Here is a 23,238-nt window from a genome sequence, read left to right as displayed (position 1 = left end):
TTTTTTTGAGGTTTAGATAATCACTTTTTTTTTCCTCAGACAACAAATCTTATTTTCTGGAAACATTTTGCACACATGATATGAATGTAAATCCCGCTCACTTGTACGGTATCTGAATGATTCTGGACAATGAACGGAGCTGCGTGTTGCATTTATCACCATGCGGCTGTCTGAACAGTAAGCGCTGCATGCTCTGCCGTTTGATGTGCCACAGAATGATCGAGGAAGGCAGTAAACGAGGCAAGGCCATGGTGGAGAAGAGACAGCTCTTCATGGAAATGAGTGAGTGGAGTCGACTGAGAGAAATCTCTTTTCACTATTCATAGTCAGCACCGCCTCATGTAATTCTTTGACTGGCTCGAAGTTGCACAGGAGATGCGTGGTCCCTCACACGTACATTAGAATTCCTCCCACACAAACACAGTGATAGTGTTTAAATGTGCCTTCGGTAAGCCAGATTGTGTTTGTAAGGTGTTTTCGTTTTATTTCATTAAACTGGACAGGCTCTGAATTCACCTGAGAGGATTTTGTGGGAAATACGCTGACACTTTCTCCGTGCATTTATTTCTTAGGAGCTCAGAACTTCGACGTTATCAGACTGTCGACTTACAGGACTGCCTGCAAACTCCGGTTTGTGCAAAAGAGATGCAACCGTAAGAGCACTTAGATTCTTAGATTCTTTTTCCCCTCTTTTCAGCTGTTATAACACTGTGTAACCAACAGAAGCATTTATTCGAACATGAATTCAGACTTAATTGATCTCACTCTGTCTGTTTGCCCCCCACCCACGCACCCACAGTTCATCTGGTGGATGTCTGGAACATGATCGAAGCCTTTCGTGACAATGGACTCAACACATTGGACCACAATGCCGAAATCAATGTGTCGCGGCTGGAGACTATCCTGTCTTCCATTTACTACCAGCTCAACAAGCGACTGCCCACCACCCACCAGATCAATGTGGAACAGTCCATCGGGTTGCTGCTCAACTTCATGGTGGCCACCTATGACAGGTATGAGGTAGACGGTCAGTGCAGAGGAGTGCTGCTCGCTTTAGGTTTTCAGAATCAGAATCTCTTTCTCTGTTGTCGTGGGTGCAGTTGCTGCAGAAAGAAGCTGCATCAAACTTATTGTGGGCGGTTTCATGTTAACATGTGACTTAGAAGCTTATAGACATGCATTCAACAAACCACATAACATTTTAGAGCAGTGGTGCCAAATCTTTTTAACTAATGACGCCTTCAAGTTACGTCTTCTCGTGAGGGTTTGTCACTGGTCACATGTGTCTGGTGGATGTGATCAGTATTCTACTATTTCACAAGGAAAAAAGCAAAGATCCTGAATATCTTTGGGATTTGGACTGTTGTTGAACAGACAAAAAAATTGTGATGGTTATTTTTCCACTACTTATTTTCATTTTATAACCTTAACAATTATTGGTCAGCCCTGCTCTGAATAAAATAACTTCCACAGAACATTCTCAGTTTTCCCTATAATTAGTATCAAATTGCATTGTTCTCTTTCCAGAAAATTTCCATGAAAATTGTTAGGAAAAATTAGACCCGTCAAATACAGCACTAGAATTTTTTTTTCCAAAAAGAAAGGTCCAAATGTTCCTTCAAAGTCCTTCCACACTGCCAGAGATAAAGTTCTAGTGGAGAAATGCTGAATTGGTCTGCTTGTCTATTTTATTGGCCTAAAAGTGGTCAAATTTAGATTAAAAAATTCTGGGATGAACATCAAAAAATACTGTCCATTTGTTCATTTTTAATTGTTGACCCTCAAGAGTACTAAAACCTCCAAATTCACAAAAGATTCACATGAGCTTAGTATCTTCAAGGATAGCTACAACCCTGACTTCACTGTACAAACAAACCATCAAATCAGGACTGAGGCCTCCAATATCTTGGCAATAAACTGACGGATATTGGAACAAACACAGATGCCAGCTTTCTCCATCACACCACAAATAGAAAAGTGTACTGCGTAAAATTAAAAAAAAAAAAAACTCATCTGAAGTATCCCTGGTGATGTTTTATTGTATATCCCTCCTAATGGCTGCTCTGTGTTCAAGGCCCCAGACACTGTGCATCCTGGAGCACAGAGGTTTATTATTGACTGTAAAGCTCTCTCTCTCATTATTGTACCTAGTGTGCTAAAATTGATTGGCTGCTTGTCCTGTCCATTCATGGACCCATTCAATTGGTTTACTTTTATCTGTGAGGCCATTCTCGTGCCGCTCCATTATTATTCATGTGGCCCTATCTCTGGAAAAACTTCGTGGAAATGACTGCCTGCGATCACAGGAAGCAGCTTCGCTATCTGTCCCTGAGGTCCAAACTGAATTAGGCAGAAGAGCTTTCATGTACTCTGTTACCTCTGCTCGGAAGCCAGAGCTAAATGAATCTGAAATGAAAGAGCCGGTCTCTCTTGGCAAGTTAAAAAGACTTTAAGGGGTCTTGAGGCAGACTAATAATGACCTGTATAAACCACATTAAGCTGTGATTTAAGGCTTTGTGCATAACTTTTGACATTTTTGAAGCCCTAATGGATGCAGCACCAACAGTACACTGATATGTTTCCATTACATGCCTGCTTATGTGCGCTGCCGGATGTTATGTTTATCACAGTGCAAGTTTTTCTTTGGGTTACCCTCTTATATTGCTAATCTCAGTATCATTCTCATCGTAAATGAAGGTGCTGCGCACAGTGGAATACATAAAAATTCCTCATTCATTCAAATAAAGCGTCCCTGTTCTTTCCCCTGACAGCGAAAGCCATGGGAAGTTAACAGTTTTCTCAATGAAAGCAATGCTGGCAACAATGTGTGGAGGGAAAATCGTGGACAAACTGCGTTGTAAGTACATGTTTGACTGCCTGACTTATAGCATGTCAGAAGATTTAGACGTCAATTAGCGGCTTAATTTTCTACAGTTTAATGTCCTGGTTGGCTGTACTTGCAGTGTTTTTTTTTTTTCCACAGTCCTGGACCAGTTTCAGTCTTGTAGTTGCTCAACTTAAACACACAGGGGCACTGTTGGAACACACATTCAGAGCTAATTTATTGCACATGCATTAACTCTGCTGTGTATATGGATTGTGGATCTCTAGTTCATTCACATAAATGTCCAAAGCCTGCTTGCGCTCTGTTTTTGCTGAGTACAAAGTCTGACATTTGTTTTCTCTCAGATATTTTCTCACAGATCTCTGACTCGAGTGGAGTCATGGTGTTTGCCAAGTTTGATCAGTTTCTTCGGGAGGTGCTGAAGCTGCCCACAGCTGTGTTCGAGGGCCCTTCGTTCGGTTACACGGAGCATTCGGTGCGGACATGCTTCCCTCAGCAGGTAGGATGTTTGAACACCTTTCCCTCTGCTTCTTCTTCTCTATCTTCTTTTTAATTTTTAATAACGTACACTTCTCATTGGATATGTGTATGTTTGTGTTTGTATCTAGAAGAAGATCATGCTGAACACATTTTTGGATGTGTTGATGGCAGATCCTCCTCCTCAGTGTCTCGTGTGGTTACCACTCATGCACCGACTTGCTAATGTTGAAAATGGTAAGATCTGGACCAGATGTGGGCAGATTTAGAAAAAGATACTCTATGTACATCACTTATCTCTATCCACACAGTACATCCATGTTGACATTTCAGCATTTGAACGTTCAAGTTCCTCATTTAACTTTTCTAAATTTAAATCTGACCTTGTCGAATGACCTGAAATGAATTTCTACCATAAAGGAGGGATTTCTGCAGCATCCAGGAGGCACATGAAAGGATTGTGCAGTACTTCAGCTAATAATAAAAAAAAAAAATGAGAGCAAGCTGGAATTGCATGAAGAGGAGTTAGCACATCAAAAAATAGTAAAAAATGAATTGCTAAAAAAATGTAATTTAATTGATAAATGGTTGATAAATGTCCACCTGCTGCCACAGAGGTACTTCACCTAGTCGACTGAGAGAAGGGAAAAAATCAGTCCTGACTTTGCAGATTGAGATTTTTTTTGCAGATTGCTGAAATTTTATCTGCTTTAGATACTGTTTGGTAGTTTAGTCCAGTCCTTCCCAAGTACAAGTACTTCAAAATTGGACTTGAGTACAATTCTTGACTAAATTACTTTCCATCACTGACTGTAGGGGCACATCAGATGGAAAAAAAAAATGTTGGCTTCAGACTAACTGCATGCAAAGGTTTGTGTCAGAAACCCTGTAGGGAGAGATGTCGCAGCTCTGACTGAAAATCCTGTCTTTGTTGTTGTTTTCAACCGCTCAGTCTTCCATCCGGTGGAATGTTCATATTGCCGGAGCGAGAGCATGATGGGTTTCCGGTATCGGTGCCAACAGTGCCATGGCTACCAGCTTTGTCAGAGCTGCTTCTGGCGTGGCCATGCCAATGGTCCCCATAGCAACCAGCACCAGATGAAGGAGCACTCCTCTTGGGTAAGGCGAAACCCTGATCACTCTCAATTTTATACCGCGTTGTTCCCTTTTCTAAACACTTCAAAAGTCAATATCTCTCCGTGAGTGTGGAATGATTTTACAACATAGCGGACAATTCAGCTGTCCTCCTACATTTCCTGTCCTTTCAGAGCAATCCAAGGGTTTTACTCATTTTGGCAAATTAAATTGTATTGATTGAATTCGCCATGTTGCCGCATTCCCCCGAAGCTCGATCATTGTGTTATAAATCGAAACAAGGGAAGTCATAGGCGCCGGATCCCAAATCCAATTCCCATCCCACTCGGTTTTTGTACAGAGAAGAATGACTGTTCATGAAGCCTCAGGACTGGAATAACTTGCCTCAGTGCATGAAAGACAAACATTCTCCGAAATATTTACAAAAAAAATGTGACATTTATCATGAAGCTTTGGTTGAATCTGTTCTGGATGTTTTCCTTCTTTCTGTGTAAATCACATGGCTATGAAACACATCTGTGTCATTGCTCACCATGTCATTTGGTTTCCAGTTCTCAAAACCATCTGCAGCTTGTTTGGTTTTGGCATTTGGCAGCATTTTCAATTCACCTCTATTCTGATTAGCTGGCACTATTACTGTCCCTTCCTGTGACAGAAACTATGACTGCTCATTCAGGAGTCCACTGCTGTGTCACTTCCCATCTGCTGCCAAGCTCAGCGTTTGTACAAGTGTAAAATTTATGCACTGTATCGGCAAGGCAATTTTATTTCTATTGCACATTTCATGCCAAGTAAATAGATAGATAGATAGATAGACAGGCAAAGCAGCACCATAACATTCCCACAAAAAGATGAAAAATGTGTTGTTTATCACATGTGCTCGGCTTTTTACTAGCAACACAACAACGCAGTGTTTCTCTTTTGCCTGATGCGTTAATTACAGTTAAGCCACAATACACCACAGAGTGATGGAGCAAAACGCTGAAACACATAATTTACTACTCTCTCAGACATGGCTCATTTCGGCCCTTTATATGTCTGTCAGGACACAATCTGGAATATACGTTCTTTGTGATATGACACTTAAGGGCAGTTTTCTTTGGCATGTTTATATCTTGCCTTTTCATCCCTGTAAAAAAAATGATGAAATGTCAAGAGTAGTTACCAGCGTCTATCAGCACTTAAACGCTATGTTTGGTAGAAAAATTGTACCCTGAGAGTGGACAGTTCCTGTTTTTTTTCAATACCAGATGTCCGTCAACTTTATAAAGATGACAACAGATGTGCGACAACCTAAAATCCTGCGTGAGCCTTCTTTTCTTGCAGGTTTTATTTATTTGCATGCTACACTGATCATCCTAGCTTAAGGAACTGCAGTACCACTCAAAAATATTTGATCAGTCTGACTTTTTCTGTGTTAGAGGACACTAAAACCTGATTCTAAGGCTTATCTAACCTGTCAAGAACAACATGACAGTGATCATATAAACATAAACATAAACATAGTTTTGATATCAAAGTGCATTTATCTCTGACTTAGTACTTATTGTTGTGGAAATGCCTAAACCTAAATTTAATGGACGTGGTGCAAGATCTGCAGCTGTGTAACTGTCTTTGGTTGTCTGATGCTGGAACACTCATAGTAAACCTTTTTTTCTATACATCCCATGTGACATGAATGCAGCATAATGGCCAAATTGCATTGCGGTTTTAGGGCTCCAGGGCAGTTTGTAATTCAGCAGCCAATAAAACTGCCTATGAAGTAGCAGATATAAGCCCTTCCTGAGTATGCACAAACTGCTGCTGATCCACACTTTTGACACAGTAAACAAACTGTTAACCTAGTTATGTAAATGACTTCTGAAGCAGCTCAAATCCGCTTCTGCCGCTCCGACAGCCGTGAATACAACAGACAAGGTGACAGTGCTTTGTTTTTTTCTGCCCTCCTCACAGAAGTCTCCAGCCAAAAAGCTGAGCCACGCAATCAGTAAATCTCTAGGCTGCGTCCCCATCGGAGAGCCACCGCATCCTGTGTTCCCCGAGCAGGCTGAGAGACCACAGGAACTCACCCATACTGTGTAAGTGCCATCCCCAAGGCATTTGTTGCCACTATTTGTGCCATTAATGAGGGATACCCAGCCGATTTGTTGATTAACAACACAGCAAGCCCCAGTGTGCTGATGATCTATAGTCTGTTCTTGTTATGTAACTGCCTCCATCTTTTCCATTTCGCTGTCTCTACATGACCGATAGAGTGCCATCTCTCTAAGATGTCAAGCCCCTGATTATTTGCTAACGTGGAAACGCTGATATACGGCGCAGGTTCAGACGCCGCTGCCGTTTACAGCACGGTCGTCCTCATCAGTCTCTTGGCAATGAAACGGGGACGATGGTATAAATCTCACACTCCAGGCTTTGAAGCTCCTGGAAGTCATTATAGGAAATGCATTATGTTCTGCTGCTGTCTTAAACCCCACATTAATTTACATTTCAGTTGAAAAATAGTACGATTTCCATAATCAGTTCCACTACAGAGATGCATCAGCAGTAGTCAACATCGCTAAGGTCACTTCATATTTTTCTCATCATTGTTGCACCGGATTTCTGATGCTTTTGGCCTCCACCAAGACGTAATCTAATAATGTTTCAGATTAAAAAAGTGATTTATGATTTCAGTTGTTCATGGCATTAATAGGATCACAGGAAATCTCTCAACTTTCTCATTTGAGCTTTCAGCATTTCTCATGGCACATTTCATAACAAAATCCTGTTTCATATTCCAGTCACGACCATAAATCTAAGCTGTCTGTATATGCTTTTGCTGCTGGCAAGTGTCAGTGAGTAATTGATAGTGAGCTACATCACGGGGGAGAAAGAAGTAGTGCCAGAGAATGCCAAGAAAAATAGACACAAGGTAAATACATCAGCGTGATTTCCTGTTTTAGAGCCGTGATCTCTGAATCAGTTCTCACATCCAGGCTCTGCCCACTGGTGGGAGGATTTTTCTGCACTGTGCTCAAACTTATGCATTTAAGATGAAGTTTACATTTACATAAATTTACAATTCTTCGCAACAGGGAGAATCAGCTGTCGACCCGGATGTTTTCCTCCAACTGAGAGATGAGGCGATTGGATAAGCCTGCACGGTATAGGCCGTCTAGCATGAAATTACATCACACAAGTAGATTAATATTGATTAAAATAAAATTTGTGGCTAAAACTATTTCGGATTATGTCCCTCCAGTGACCCCAGCAAGCAATAATCCGTGTCTTTTTTTATAATGTTGATTGTTTCAGATGATGGAGGCCCCAAGAATATTGAGCTCTGTCCATTTGGGGCTCGGGTTATATTGGATTTTGTAGCACAAAGGACTTTCATTGTAATTCTTTTTCTCTGAACGATTTTTTTCCATGAACTAAAGCGTCCCGTTTGAGTATTTTTTTGTCACTATAAAAAGATATAGTAGTTATTTGCAGTGAGGGAAAGTGACATTTGCTGAAGTACCGCACATAACTACATATTTGAGGTACTTCAAATTAAGATATTGCATTCAATATACACATGAGAAACTTATATAATGCAAAGTACTGTTGTAGAGTCTGGCTCATGTCCCCTTACAAAAATGCCCCTTGTCACATTTCAGATGTCTATTGGTTGTTAGCAGTTTTACCGAAGAGCCATTTCTCCTTTAAACTTCTCAGACGGTTTCATTTAAATAACATTTAGAGGCCCACATAGATTAAATGATACAATATTGAACAAAATGGTGGTTTTACTTGAGCAAAACAGACAATACAAATCTCTGTGATACCTCTAAAATTGAACTTTTTGGGAAGAAATTCCAGGAATTTCTTGTCGTTATGTTCTCCTTTAAGACTTTAATGAACAAAGTGCATTCTCATGCTCTTGCAAATGGCATTTCAAGGTTGGTGGCACTGTGTGTGTGTGTATGTTCACTGACTTTTAGGATAATGGATGTGACTGTTGACCCCTGAGACTTGTTTGTATGTCCCTCTGTCTCTATTGTTATGCCTGACGCAGAGAAGGTATTTACCAAAAGTCTCCGTTTTTGATGATGGGAAGAAAAGGCTATTTGTGGTTCCTGATGCATTAGTGTTTTTATTTGTGTGCGGTGATTAAGTAGCGCCTCTCATCAACCGTGCAATGAAAAGATGTTTTTAGCCTGACAACCTCTCAAAATATGTATTCATCAGTGACTGCCGTCCTCAATTTTGGCTCCACTCTGCAAACTGTGTTCAAAATGACAAACAGATGTACTACAGGCAAATCATTTTCAGAAAATATGCATATCTGCTACAGAAGATACACAGAAAATGTACCGATTTCATTTACTAATAGTTCAGAATATGACAGGTCATATGTGACTAACATTTAAGGGATGAGAGGACCGATACTGCTCTCACATCTGTTGGTTAATTATGAAGCTTCAGAAAACAGCTGGTTAGCTTAGCTTAGCATAAAGACTTAAAACAGGGGGAAGCTGTTAGCCCTGCTCTGTCAAAAGTTAACAAAATCCACCTACAAGCAACGCTAAAGCTTGCTAATTGGTATGTTATATCTTGTTTGTTTAATTTGCACAACAAAAGCAAAATGTAAAAATGACAATCTGTGGCTATTAACAAAGGCCACGTCTCTGTCTCTTTAGCATAAACAATGGAAACAGCAAACAAAAAATTTAAATATTGTATCCCATTTGTTTAATAATCAGTACAAAATGTAAAAACTGTCATTTCTGGCTTGGAGGAAGTGCCCGGCCAAGAAACAGTCACATACATAACTGTGCTAAATCTACAAAAAAAAAAAAAAAAAAATCACTGTGGATTTTGCACAGATTAAACAACCAACATATAACATGCAAATTTGTGAGCTTTAGAAGTGCTGGTGGATGGATTTTGTTACCTTCAGACAGTGCCAGGCTTGCTGTTTCCCCCTGTTTCCAGTCTTTACACAAAGCCATGCTAATTGACTACTGGCTATAGCTTTAATTTATTCATGAGAATGGCATTGATCTTCTCATCTAACTCTCAGCAAGAAAGCAAACATTTCCCAAAAACTTAAACTATTTAACTTTAAATCCGACTGTAAATCTTCTGCCCTCTTTGTGGCTATGAGCCATAAGGTAGAGGAACCGGCACTAATGGAATAATTTGTTAACGGTCGATTTCAGAGAAATTATGGGTGAATACAGTAATTATCTGCCTCCCATTCCCATGTTGATTTCCCTGCTGGCTACAGAAATCTTCCTTCAAACTGAATCCCTCAGATAATTAGTCACAGGAAAACTGCCAAACCTCCAATTTTATTCTACATTGACTCCATTTTATTGGTGATACATAACAGAGAGAGAAATGTATTGTTCATATTCTAAAACTAGTGCAGCCAGTTGCCAATCTGGAAGAATGTTGTCTGCGAAGAGGTGTTATTTCATGTTGTACACTGGGAGACATCCATCAGTGTGGTCTCTCAGGTGTGTGTATGCATGTGTGAGGGTTGACGAAGTGCCTGTGATTGAGTAACAATGGCAGAATCAGGGTAGAGCGTCAGATTTGATCAAAACTCCCAAATCGAACGGACACGAGTCTCCCAGTTGTCCAGCCCCTTGCGTCGTCTTCAGAGAAAGTGCAGCTATTCTGATACTGTTCTGAAATATTTACTGGCATCTGAAAGCAAAGACTAACAGCAAACTGAGCTGTGAGTTTTTCCCTCCACTCAAACTGTCAGCAAGATTCTTGGGGATTTGTGTTTTGGAGAGGAGTTATGGGTTTGGGATGCACCGTCTGTCTCAGGAACTTTAAATCTATGATACGGCTTCTTACCTTCTTACTTAGCACCGCTTCTGCCAAAAGACTTTAAACATGGAAATAGCCTAAAAGTCGAAAATAGGCATCTTACCTTACTTTGCATTAATGTGGAACACACACTTTGGTGTCAGATTCTGAGTGCCATGTTTAATATTTAGCAACCAATTTTCCACTCTCCATATAATCCCCAGAAATCCCTTAACATTTTAAAACGCCTTCCTCTGTTTTACATCTTTTTTTATTCTCCGGGTCAATGCAAATTCCATCAGTGTCATTAAAATAGGAGAGAGCAGGCATGTAATTCACTTTTCTGTGAGCGTGATCCATTGGGTTTTTATGGCCAAGGTACAGACAGCCTCACAGGGAAATAGGAGCACCGTTGCCAGCAGGAGAGGATGCTTCGTGTTTGCGTATTATTTTTAGCCGGCTGAGGGCGATTGAAGGAAGCCGTGCATCCGTCGTTGTCAGAAATAAGGTGAATGCGTATGTATGAAGCACCACCAGACTTAATTTTCCCTGAACCTCTGCCAACTGCCAAGTGCAAGGAAAGGGTGGTACATTGTCATTCACTGCACACAGGTGGAACGAGGCTTAGCGCATTGCAGACTTTGATCTTAGTTCCTAAATGTTATGTCAGTTCGCTCCCATTTGACCTCTAGGACTCCAGCTGAATGTCTTTGTGTGGACTGTGTGTCCTTCATCAACATTTCTCTCGGGGGTGAACCACAGGGCTTCAGATACAGATCTGAAAGAGTCAGGACGCTGGTTAGTATTAATCCAAATTTGTAGAGGGAATTGAAATACGGTTACTCTGAGGCTTTTACGTAAGAAGAAGCTCTTTTTTTTTTATTGCATCCTACTGTTCCACATAAGAGATACTGGTGTACTCGAAACGGACTGGTTATTATTTATAGAAGGATAGTCGTGAAGAGCCTAGCTGAAGGAAAGGCGAGGAAGAGTCATGATATAGTATGTAAATCCTGTCATAGTACAGACTGTAGAGGCCATTGTTTTTCTCCTGAAGGGATGAGAGAAGATCAATCGCAACCTTTTTCTTTTTTTTTTTTGAAGGTTGCAATTAAGGTACTTTGAGCAAATGGCATTTCCCTAATAAAAAAAAAAAGTGTGTGTTAGAGAGGTGAAACGACCGAGTCAGAGCAGAGGGCTTCAGAGAGAGACAGCGTCAGGAGAGAGAGAGTGTGTGTGTGTGTCTGTTAGAGACCGAGAGAGAGATAGAGAAAAGCTACGTCGTCATAAAGTCATGTGACTGCCGAGTTTCCTTGGAGACAGCAGCAGTGTAGTACATTGAGATGCTCGCCTGCTCAGTTGAGGGCAGGTTAGGCATCTGGCAACAGCAGCAGTTGGATGTATTTTGCCAGCCAGGCAGGTGCTTTCTCTCCTCACAGAGGTAAGTGTGATGTCTCGTGCCTCGTCCTCTGTCTGGAGCTCACCTTCAGGGCGGATTACTGTAACATGATGAGGGTTAAATGGCAGGCAAACATTTTTCACATGGTACTGGGATTTTACTTGGAGTATTTCTCTGCTTCTGATGAGACTACAGGGCAACGTGCAGGTTTCAGTAGTGACAGTTCCTTTTTCCTTCTCCTGTTGTTGTCTTGTCGCACAAAACAAACAAATTAGCAGGACTGTGTTTGCGCAATTTGCCTCAGAAACTTCAGAAAAATCAGGACGGATGAATTGCTCATGCAGGACCATCCGTGGTTTTCTTTTGAATCTGTTGAGTTGATCCTGAGGGAAATTTAAATGTATGAACCAATAATTGTAGCATGTCTTTAAAAAGAACATGCCATCCCCCTTTGAGCATCCACATTAATGCAGGGAACATGTACTTTAGTTTGTGAACAAATAACACTGCAAAATATTTGAATACAATTAGTGAGACAAAAATTGTGCAGTCTCTCCTGCTCTGGTTTCTGTTTTGTTTTTAGTAGCACGATAATATACTGAAAAGACTATGTGTGCTGTTGAGGCACTTTGTGGCTCTCAGTGCTTCATGCTGATAACAGTATTCTGCACAATGTGGATATAAATAGTTTGATTTGGGGGGAAAAAAAAAAAGCTGATTGGACAAATAAGCATTATAGGACACAATGCTTTTCAGTGCTTTGCCTTTTATGTGATAATGAGAGCTTTAAATAAAACTGTCAGTTACAATAGAATCAAGGCTGATAATTACAGAGAGATACTATGTTCAGATTTTAGGAGATGCAGCTACAGAGACAAGGAAATCAAGTGCCGTCGTCAGTGGCTGCTGAGAAGCTGAGAGCACCTGAGATGTGCAGAGAGATATTTTTGATCCGTTAATGAGACTCTGTGGTCCGGGCTCCGATGAGTTCGTCGGGGGCCACTGATTCAGCCGCCAGATGGACCCCATCGCTTTGTTTACTCTCACAAATTACCTCCCACAATGTCACCTTCCCTGGTTTTTCACAGACTTCCAGTTTAATTAGATTTCTTGTCTGCTGTTGTTGCTTTTGCTCATGTTAATTAGGTTTCAGGTAATAGCCTAAAAACATCTAAATTGCCGGTTCCGGGAAAAGTCAATTACTTCGCAACAATTTTGAGTTAACTCAAGTACAACATGTTGCCTGTTTTGTGCAATACGCTCAGTAGTTGTGTAATGATCACCACCTGCCTCCCCTCTTACCCTCTTTTGTACAGTTGGATTAAATTGAAGTCAGGATCGCTGATTTATGAATATTAATAAAATGCAAATGCCCCTCTCCTCCATTCCCTGGTGACAAGCACCACAGGCCTCTGCAGTGTAGCATTAAAGACCTCTAATCTTGTCTTTTAGTCAGCCGAAACCAGTGGCCAACAACATGAACGACACATTGCTCATGTCCTCTGGGGCACCTACTCCTACCAAAAGGTAAGCACCCCCGGGCACAATGTCTTTCTTAAGATATCATTCAGATTACTCCACAGAATTGGTGTAACTCTTGTGATTACTACCCCTGATGTTTTCCTTAAAAAACAGACAAAACGTCAGTTTAAGTTACGCACTTTAACGCACAGAATTCAGCCTGTGCTCAGAATAGGTGACATATTCCCTCTCATCCGTGGAAATAACAAGAATAGCGCAACAAATCAGACTACAGATGTTATTTGTTCCCTCACACTTGACACACATTTTTGCATCTGAGCAGCATGCCCTTGTGAGTGTGTATTTTTAGCGGAAAAATTTGTTACGCTGTCATGAAGGGTATGTGAGCACTCCTACTTAAAGGGCTGATTTGACAAATAGATTATGATAGAATTGGAGCCTATCATGTAAGCAGATAGCAGGCGAGGGCCCCGTGAAAGCAGCCTAATTGTCTTCTCATTTGAGCCCCTCCCAGTTAAAGGCCATCACTGTTATTATTTACTGCGAGTGGTAATGAACCATTGTGATTATGAATTCGATAATGGAGAGCACTCTGAGGGAGCTGTAATGTATCTGCACTCTGTCCTTCAGGTCTGTGCTGGGTGAATTGTTCTTTTGTGTACGGTATCTCTCGATCGCATCTTTCCAGCAATTTGGGTTTTGCAAGACGGGTCTGCTCGGGGACTCAGGACTTCCCACAAGACATTAGAAGGGAAGAGACGTCACTGTCCACTGTACAGAAATAACAAGAGGTGTGACCGTCCACAGTGTTTAACATCGGGTATTTGTTTGAAATCCAGACAAAGGCAGAGCATTCAGAAAGAGCTTGAATGGCTGTATTTTTTTTTCACTTGTGTGCCTCTGGGCAGGGTTATCATACAGTACTACACCAAGGACCAAGCCAGCCGAAGGACAGCATGCACACTGAGAAAAATGTCCATCGCAGAAAAAAAAATGTTTCAATCCAAAGGGTTGACGTCATGTCGTTGTTCCCTCGCTTCACGCTAGAAATTGACGTTACATTTTGAAAAAGTTTAATCATCTAATGTTGCTGGAAGATTTCCTTTCTGTATTTAGAAAAATGAGATGCTAACAATCAATAGCAGATTAAGTTTCGTGCAGAGACGAACATTTTGTGCAGTGCAGTCTTGTCTCCAAGGGCTGACAGTATCAAGATTAGAGCAGGTTTGAAGGAAGCTGACAAGACAGGGACACCCGAGGCGGTAAACGATGCCTTGCATCCAGACCCGTGGAGGTCAGTGGAAGACATCACGTGTTGCAGCGTGTACAAGTGGAAGGCGACGCTCTCCTGAGGTTTGTTTCACTGTGGCAGTAATGAAGAAGCCTGATAACCTTTGTCTTGACATTTTGCTTTGTGAGTCAGAGCTGCTTTGGGAAGATGTCATGCACTGAGGATGCTGCTGCCTTGGGGGGGCATAACAACTACAAAGCTGCCATATTTAGGGCAGAAATTGTGCATTAAGCCACTGTGACACTTGCAAAACAGGTTGTGTTGAGTGTCAGTGTGGATACGGGGAGATAAGGTGTTGAATGGAGAGGGAAGGAGCAGGTTTCACTTAGGTTTGCTTGCAGAGAACAGAAGGCCAGTTGCTACCAGGCTCACATTTGGTTTGTAAATATTAATCTATTGTCATAATTACCCTGCACTGGCCTGCTTGCTCTCACATGAAGGGCCTATGAGTCAAAGATGCCACTGCTGAATAATACAAAGCTCCTTGTGGCTCTGCCTCATTTCAAGAGCCCCCAAACTATAAAGCAGCACCAGCGCCGCCTTTGTTTGTTTGTTGACCCTTTCAAATTCCACTTTTTATCAGAGAAAAAAAAAAAAATTACGAAACACATCCGTGATTGTGTGTCAGCGCAGAGCTCAGACTGAATGCACTCTGTTTGAAAAATTGTGCGTGTTGTGCTTCCAGCCTCCATCACAGTCTGCTCTGTGATTCTGTCTGCTCTGCTGACATGGCATCTGTTCCCTCCCACCTCGCCGTCTCTCATAGGCAATCACTCACCACAAGCTGGTCCTCCAAGGGTGAACCGACGCCGCGGTATTTATTACCTGTTAGTCATGCAGAACCACGGCGGCAGAAGATAAAATTAAATGGATAAAGAAAATGCTGCGTTGAGCCTGATGAGATAGAGAGGATGATTTTTGTGTGAGGTGACATGAACTGAGTCAGCAGCTCACCATGACTGAATGAATGTAATAAAGAAATTCATTGTATTATATATTAATATAAAAAATACTGTAACTAGCAAGTCAGATTTAAAAGTAAACATTTACCTTTTGAGGCTGCTTCACCTCTATGTATGTTCACAACATTCAGATCTTTGGCCTCTTTTCTTATAGGACAAGTAGGTCCAATAAGACCAGTGGTGTCTGAGACATTGTGTTTGAGGGAAAAAAAATCTTCACATGTGCAACTAAAATATAAAAATAAAAAAACCTGGGAAAGACGCCAGTTAAGGAGGGCTTCAAGGCAGTGTATGCATCTTTGTCCAAAAACCTGGCACAGATAAACAGGTATCGCCAGGAAAGTCCCTGAAGAAGCAAAGCCAGGAGCAGCTTCTACACTGATAGCCTGAAGATCCAGACACGCAGTCCAACTCCAAAAGACCGCGCAGGGTCACAGCTTCTCCTGAGCCAACCTGAGCAGCTCGTTGGTGTCTGTTAGTGTATTACTTTAATCCTGCAAGAAACCCCAGGCTCAGTCTTTGCTTTAGCCTGAGGACCAGACTGTAAATTATTTAGAAAGTGTTCCATTTAAAAAGACATTTTTTTTGACATCCTCCTCAAAACAAGCGCTTTTAAAGTTTGTGGAGTGATTTCTTTTTTTTTTTTCTGGTGCAGATCAACTGAGTTTTCTCGAGTCAGGTGACATTATCTTGAAACGAGTCAAATAATGCAGAGTATTTTTAGATATCATCGCTGAAACAAGAAAAAACCCTTGAAACAAGTGAGTTAGGAGCCAAGGCAGCTAAAATTATCTCATCACACTGGCAGCTTTTTTTTTTTAATCTTTCTTTGAGAAAGATAAGATTTTAATACAAATGTTGATTAAAAGGCTGGTTTACAGTGTTTTTTGGGGGGGTTTTTTTGGGCCTGGGCAGTGAACCCTGCGGGGACTCTGGCTGTTGATCCGCTGTGTTTGAAGCCAGATTGTGCTTAATGATCTTAATCATCGCTCACTCTCCAGTCAGGGTTAGATAGCACCCAGCACCATTTCAGCTCTCCTTCACTCCTCATTTCAGGCCGCTTGCCGAGAAAGGACAGCCTATGTTCTGTCATCTGTCCTCGCCATATGCCACGCCCATGATCATTTAAAGTCTCGTGCCGTATTTGACATTTCCAGTCAGCGATGAAATGGCCAGAACGGACATTGGCACAGTCACAAATGCATTTGGCATGCTGCATTTCTCTCTTATCCATCTCATTGTTATGACCAATTATCTCAGACTGTCGATCAACACTGGAGTCAAAGCCAAGTGTTATATATTAAGGTCACCTCAATTATAAAGTTTTTTTTTTCATGCAAATTCTTTTACGTAATCACTTTGACTGTACAAACTTTTCCCTCTACTTACATAAGAGCTTTTGACATTAAAGTCAGTGTTACTGTATATGTGTATGTGTGTGGGTGATGTATCTCTCTGTTTATGACTTTGGGCAGTGTCTTGGAGAGTCCCAGCCGGCTAGATGAAGAGCACCGCCTCATCGCTCGCTACGCTGCCCGCCTGGCAGCCGAGGCGGGCAACTCTACAGTGAGTGTCTCCCAGAACACCCTGTGGTGGACTTCAGACAACCTGCATTTCACATTTAACGCTTTGACAAGTTATTGTTCAGCACTTCATTGTGACTGGAGAACTTAAGCGTTGAACCAGCAGTTTGTAAGACTACTCACACTTGTAAGCGTGAGAGTGCCTAATATGGCTCCCTGTTTATGCAGAAACATAACCGGTCTCCAGCAGGGCGTCATTGCTGCCCACTGTGGTCAGGAGGTAGCTGCTGGTGGTGTTTGACTTTTGTTTGCACATTCTTGTTAATGTCATTCTATGATAATTTTGTTTGTATTTTCCAGCAACAGTGTCCTCCAACAGATCTGAGTTTCAACTTCGATGCCAATAAGCAGCAGAGGCAGCTGATTGCAGAGCTGGAGAACAAAAACAGGTAAAATTCATCCTTTTATTCATTTACATTTACTATCGTACTATTGCTTCTACTACTTCCACTACTGTAGCTGAGTGTTTTTACATTATTGCATCACTACTTCAGCTTAATTAAAGAATCTCAGTACTTCTTCCACCCCTGCTGAATATTAAACTGGTTGCCTGACTTATTCAGGGAGATCCTCCAGGAGATCCAGAGGCTGCGTTTGGAGCACGAACAGGCCTCTCAGCCGACCCCAGAAAAAGCCCAGCAGAACCCCACCCTTCTCACTGAACTGCGGCTCCTCAGGTATCATCCCTGCCGCCACCACCACACCACTTAGAAGAGCACCCTCTTCCCGGCGAAAGGAAGAAAGAGCAATATATTATCGAAATCAAGTAGTAAAACCACTGCAGGGCTGCTGCATTTATGCAGACTGAACTCATTCTTCAAGTTGAGGTAATGTCTTCCTAATTCAGGAGGGTGATTTTGAATTAGCAGCATGGGCATTCATCATGCTGGCAGGACACTGAGACCCTTGGGTTCAGTTCTTGGAAGAGACTCACTCTATGAGGACGTGTTACAGCACTTGTTGCCCTGAATGACTCCTTGTTTGTCTGGTCTGCCCTAAATAATGAATCAGCAGTGAGCTTTAAGGTCAACAGTTGTGTCAAATTGAATATTCATCCAATAATTTATAGCATAAATTACAGGCTGCCCATCAATATATAGGCATAGTAGATGTATTTGAATGTTTTTCTCAATTTCAGTATCCTCACACCGGCTCTTGGTCATGTTAAAGGATTGTTGTATGTGAAGGAAACTAATTATATGTACGAGTACAAAAACAGAGGAATTCAGCAGTAAAACAAATGGGTTTATATCACTGGAGGTCACAGTTATTACTCCTCCCAGTTTTAATTCAAACATATTTGGGAGCATTATTCAGCTCACTGAGTCTGTTTGTGATTCAGGCTTTAGACCAGGATATTACCTAATGGTAACTATTTCATCACAGACTGTGGACTGTGTTTGGAGTCTGGCTGAACAGCTCTGGTATCGCCTTTATTCAGCCTGGGGATATAGAGCAGAGCAGAGATGTTTACAGTCTGCAGATGTTTGTGAGTTTCTGATAGGACGACCTCAGCCTGACAGACGGCCGCTACAGTTCTTCAAGGCTTTTTCAAAAATGCAGCTGCACACTGCGAACACCAGAGGGTGATAATACGCCAGAGTCATTACTGAAAAGAGAAGACAACAAACTACAGAACTTAACAGGGGTCTCAAACTCAGATGACCTGGGGACAGGTTTTTCTCTTTTAGATGAGCCAGTTCAACATTCACTGGAAAGCAAAATATATTATTTTCCAAATATAAATTTAAATTTAGTACAGTTTGAAGCTGAGCAGCTAGTCTTTCCCTCTTGTATATCTCTCTTGAAACTGTCCAGGTATATTGTTTATGTGCATTAAGAGATATTTTGGTGCCAGGTGAACCACAGTAAATCAGAGTTCAGTTGGTCACAGTTTCATTCAGCAGCTGGCTGAATGCTAAGTGTAGAAAAAAGGTCCATTTTTATGCTCCGATCCTGCAGGCCCCCCCCCCCCCCCCAAAAATGGAAAAAAGTAAGTGATAACTGTAAAATAAAAGGCTGGAGATAAATCATAGAGGAAAAAAATAAATTTGTGGGCTGGATTCAACAGTGCATTAAACACATCTGAGCCTTTATAGGGTGGACTTGGCCTCCGGCCCAGTAGCCTGATACCCCTGCTTTAAAAGGACCAGGTGTGAAGTACGTATCACGTTTTCAGTGCTGAGGGAACCAGTGACAGATTAATGACAGTGAATGTAGTCGTGACAGTGACGCTGGTGCAGGTAAAAACTCTAGAGAAATATTTTAATAGACTAGACCAGAGCATCAGGAGCCCAGTCCTGTGCAGCAGCACGATGCAAATGATGCAAATGCCACATGGCTCAACACACTTCATGTATGTACTTCATGTATATTCAACACATAGCATCTGTGTTTATGCTTCTGATCACTGCATTATTAGACTCTTTTGTCCCCAGACTGTTCACATAGAAGGAACAGATTCACCGAAAAATCAAGACACACCGCTTTGTTAAGGCAGACAAGGTTTTCTTTTGTGAAACATCAACCTGGCCATCAGGAGCACCTGCTTTATGTTTTATTACTGTCATGCATCCAAGTAGCACTTCCTCCTTTGGTTTTTAATGTATCCCTAAACTCTTTCCCTCTGCTACAGACACAGGAAGGACGAGCTGGAGAGGCGCATGTCGGCCCTGCAGGAGAGCAGACGGGAGCTAATGGTGCAGCTGGAGGGGCTCATGAGGCTTCTAAAGGTAAGACGATCACCTGATTGTGGGACAAAAGGGCCTTTGAATCAGTATTAATATCCGAATACATTAGTGCATAAACACTGAATGTAAATCTGCTGTTCTTCTTTAGCATTTTACAGGTTTTGTCAGTGATAATATATCTTACGCAGTCTGGTGGCATGTTTGATGAAATGAGCTGCTGGCATGTTAAATTCTTCAACACCAAGACATTAAAGCATTCTTAAGTTATATTAATGTGCCATATGGTGCATGCAGAAATCCCTTTCCTCTTCTTCTTTCACTGCTTTAACTCTGTTGCTCCCACTCCTCTTGCTCTCTCTCTCTTTCTCTCTCTCTCTCTCTCTCTCTTTCTGCTTACCTTTGCTGGCTGATAGGATGAGGAGCAGAAGCAGGCTGTAAGTTGCCCTTAATTCAGTTTGCCAGGCTCAATACCTGGCTGTAGTCACAGCACTTAGTTTAATGCTTCTATACTCCCCCCCCTTCACACAGATGTGATTGAAGGAAGTTTTTTATAATAGATTTTAAGAAAGATGTGAGGAAAGGTGATAGGATTCCACTATCTAACTGGGTTCCACAGATCTAGTCCTCTTATCCAGGCTCTCTGCATCCCTTGTTTTACTGGAAATATTAGGGAGCTCAAACCACAGACCGGGACACAGTCTTTAAAACCAGGTTTCTCATGTCCGCGGTCCAAACAAGTTGAGAGATCTGTGTTTTTCTTAGCCCAAATGTCAGGGACCTGTTCCTTTCATCGGCACTAACAACCTCCCTTCTAATGTGACTGCAGTCTGGCTGGCCATCTGCTGCCTGGCTCTGAGCCATCGACCTGGGCCTGCACTAGTCACAGAGACACACAGTGATCCTTTCTCTGTGAGATATAGCTCCCGACTCAGCACCGGCCCCGGCCGCTCAACCACACATGGTTCTCATTACCCCCTCGCTGCAGTAAAGGTGCAATATAGAGACGCGGAGTATAGCCAGCCAGTGTAGGATTACCAGAAAATTTTCTTGCCTTTATACCATTGTTTTTGTTTGTTCTCCCTAAAAGGATTAAGATCTTTTGGTCACATCTGTGTCTGTGTTTGTTTTAATAAAGTCACCTTTAAAAGCAAAAAGGTCATCTGTTCTAAAAGCTGCCATCTGTGATTACAATACAGCATCTTCCATTGAAACGCAGTGGCTGTAGAATTGGCTTTGTTGATGAAGAGATTACTGTGGATTTAAGTTTTCTTTTCCTCTTTATCAGAATTCCAGATTCACTAAAGTTTTGCACTTGGAAGACTTATCCAATATGTCATGAAAATAACCAGATATTCTGTGGTATTTGTTCACTTTGCACTAGTGGGGACATGCTTAGAAACATTTTTCAGCTTGTCCCTTTGCGCCTGTCACAGTCAAACATATGAATGATGAGCAGCACCTCTAAGGCTCATCAGTTATCATGTTGCATCCCATGTGTTTTATCTCTACAAAAAAAAAAAAAAGTACTAAAATTGAGACATCTATTTCCCAACATGTTGAACTATTTCTTTAACATCTGTTTCAAGACTCACTGAGGTGAAAGAAACCTGTATTTTCAGTTCACAGATTAAACAGGTCGATAAACAAAAAAGAGGCAAACAGAACAAAACTGTATTTTCCATCTAAATGTCAGGGAATAGAGTAAATATTAGATTCTGAAGATTAAACAATTTGCCGATGAAACAGTAACTATCATGGGTGTTTCTTTACCTTGCAGTCGCAGTCTGGAGGCTCCCCTCATTCTTCCCCCAGTCACGGCGCAGGCTGCTCCATGCCCATGCCCATACGCTCCACCTCGGCTGGGTCCACCCCAACTCACACACCACAGGACTGCCTGGCAGGGGTGGGAGGGGACGTGCTGGAGGCCTTTGCTCAGGGTGAGTCTAAACCAACACCTGAAACAAAGTGCATTCATTACAAGCTCATGCAAAATGTATAACACACTGATTAATTGATGTCGGCGTGGAAACAAAACTTTTTGTAGAAACTTATGAAAGGCCTCATTCATAAAACATTAAAATTTTTGAATAGTGATCAGTGAACATAAGCTTACTCTATGCACTTCAGCTGACTTTGGCTGTTTATACTTTAAAATGTTTGAACAGCAAAACTAAAAACTGCATGTGTTTTTAATTTGGTTTTAAAACATCTCCTTTTCCCAGGTGTACCTAGAAATCTTCGGAATGATCTATTAGTTGCTGCTGATTCAATCACAAACACCATGTCATCTCTGGTGAAAGAGCTCCACTCAGGTTAGTCTATAACATGTGTTTTACGATATAAGACTGTTTTTCCATCTGGATTATGTTTTCCTTTGTTTCCTGGGTTTGAGTCTTTGAATGAGTCTCTGAGTTTTTGTCCTTCTAACACCTGCTTCTGATATGTTTCCCTCCATATTTTTGAGTTTTTACAAAGCGATCAAAAACATTGTCACTGAAATCTGGGGTTTTATTTTTAAAGTAGACGACGGGGGAGAGGAAGAGGAGACCAACATGAGGAACGGTGGGGACAGAGGTGAGTCCACGTACATGCTGATATAGACGTTTCCTAATTGAATCTTTCAAAGCCAATCGTATAAATAGCACATACAGTAAGCCACTCGAAAAACAGAATGCAGAATTATTTATGTCGATCATTAAAATTGGCCAAAACATAAACATGCAATATTTCCTTTCTTTTTTTCCAGCTGAAGCAGAATGAAGAACAAAAAGTAGGAACTATAAATAATTAATATTATGTTAAGCACATTTAACTTACTACAGCATTGTTGTCTCAAGATAACGAGATACTTAACCATTGTAACAATAAAATGGCTGATATTATGAGATAACAGGATAATTAACTTATGACATTGAGATAATGTGATAAAAAAAATTGGCCATTCTTGAGTTATTATGATTTCATAGAAACAAGTTGCCTGAAGTACACTCATTTTCTACAACTACAACATCTAGAACTAATTTCAGCTGCATTGTTTTTTTTTTTGGTTTGGAGGAGTTGGCTGCAGTAAAATATTTGCATGGCACTTTAGCAGCCAATAATGTATAATAATATACTTGTTTGGCTAATATAATGGGCTGCTGCTGCAACCCTGCTTCCAAAAGTAGCAAAGCAATGTGGCACATTGCCACAGAGTCATTTATAATTTTATTTAATTTTTTTTTTCTTTTACTAATTCATCCAAGCTGTACAGACTGTCAGCGACACTAAATTCACTCTCCTTTGTGTGTATCTAGGCACAGTGAGAGTACAGAAGCACTGAGGGACAGAGAACACCATCCCATCCTGTAAGGACATACAGTCATCAACTGGGAAGAATCAGTAACAACAACAACAACAACAACAACCCTGGCATTAGCACGTAGAGTAATGCATGCTGTAATCTAACAGGATTTCACTATGTGAAAAAAATTGTTTCTTCACACCTTGCAGGTAGCAAGATGTGTCTAATTATCGAGTGTGTGTGTTGTCCTGTAAACAAAAACTGCTGTAATTACCCAATGATTTCCCTCATGACTGCTAAGGAATGGCTTGCTGTGCTTTCTCCTCCAACTGTTCCATTGC

The 23,238-nt window shown here is 41.3% G+C and overlaps 1 protein-coding gene across 5 annotated transcripts; it reads left to right on the top strand.

Annotated features, from left to right (window-relative positions):
• Nucleotides 1–215: 215 nt before the first annotated feature.
• Nucleotides 216–22,978, top strand: dtnbb (dystrobrevin, beta b). 5 transcript variants are annotated; one of them, XM_041060473.1, is made up of 18 exons: nucleotides 216–282; nucleotides 573–653; nucleotides 800–1,013; nucleotides 2,772–2,857; nucleotides 3,190–3,344; nucleotides 3,454–3,559; nucleotides 4,275–4,441; nucleotides 6,371–6,495; nucleotides 13,059–13,133; nucleotides 16,817–16,907; nucleotides 17,225–17,313; nucleotides 17,488–17,601; nucleotides 19,560–19,656; nucleotides 20,028–20,048; nucleotides 21,392–21,551; nucleotides 21,837–21,926; nucleotides 22,135–22,188; nucleotides 22,911–22,978. In XM_041060473.1, exons 1-18 carry the CDS (start codon nucleotides 216–218, stop codon nucleotides 22,934–22,936), a joined length of 1,818 nt encoding a protein of 605 aa, XP_040916407.1. In that variant the 3' UTR covers nucleotides 22,937–22,978. The 5 variants fall into 5 exon arrangements, with proteins under 5 accessions (XP_040916407.1, XP_040916409.1, XP_040916408.1 ...); XM_041060475.1 differs by lacking the exon at nucleotides 13,059–13,133 and having other exon boundaries at nucleotides 22,135–22,192; nucleotides 22,911–22,965; XM_041060474.1 differs by lacking the exon at nucleotides 13,059–13,133 and having other exon boundaries at nucleotides 22,135–22,198; nucleotides 22,911–22,965.
• Nucleotides 22,979–23,238: the final 260 nt, after the last annotated feature.

This window comes from Toxotes jaculatrix, chromosome 17 (assembly GCF_017976425.1).
Source record: "Toxotes jaculatrix isolate fToxJac2 chromosome 17, fToxJac2.pri, whole genome shotgun sequence".
Classification (NCBI taxonomy): Eukaryota; Metazoa; Chordata; class Actinopteri; family Toxotidae; genus Toxotes; species Toxotes jaculatrix.
The sequence above is the reverse complement of the archived record's forward strand: the minus strand, read 5'-3'. Positions and strand labels throughout refer to the sequence as shown.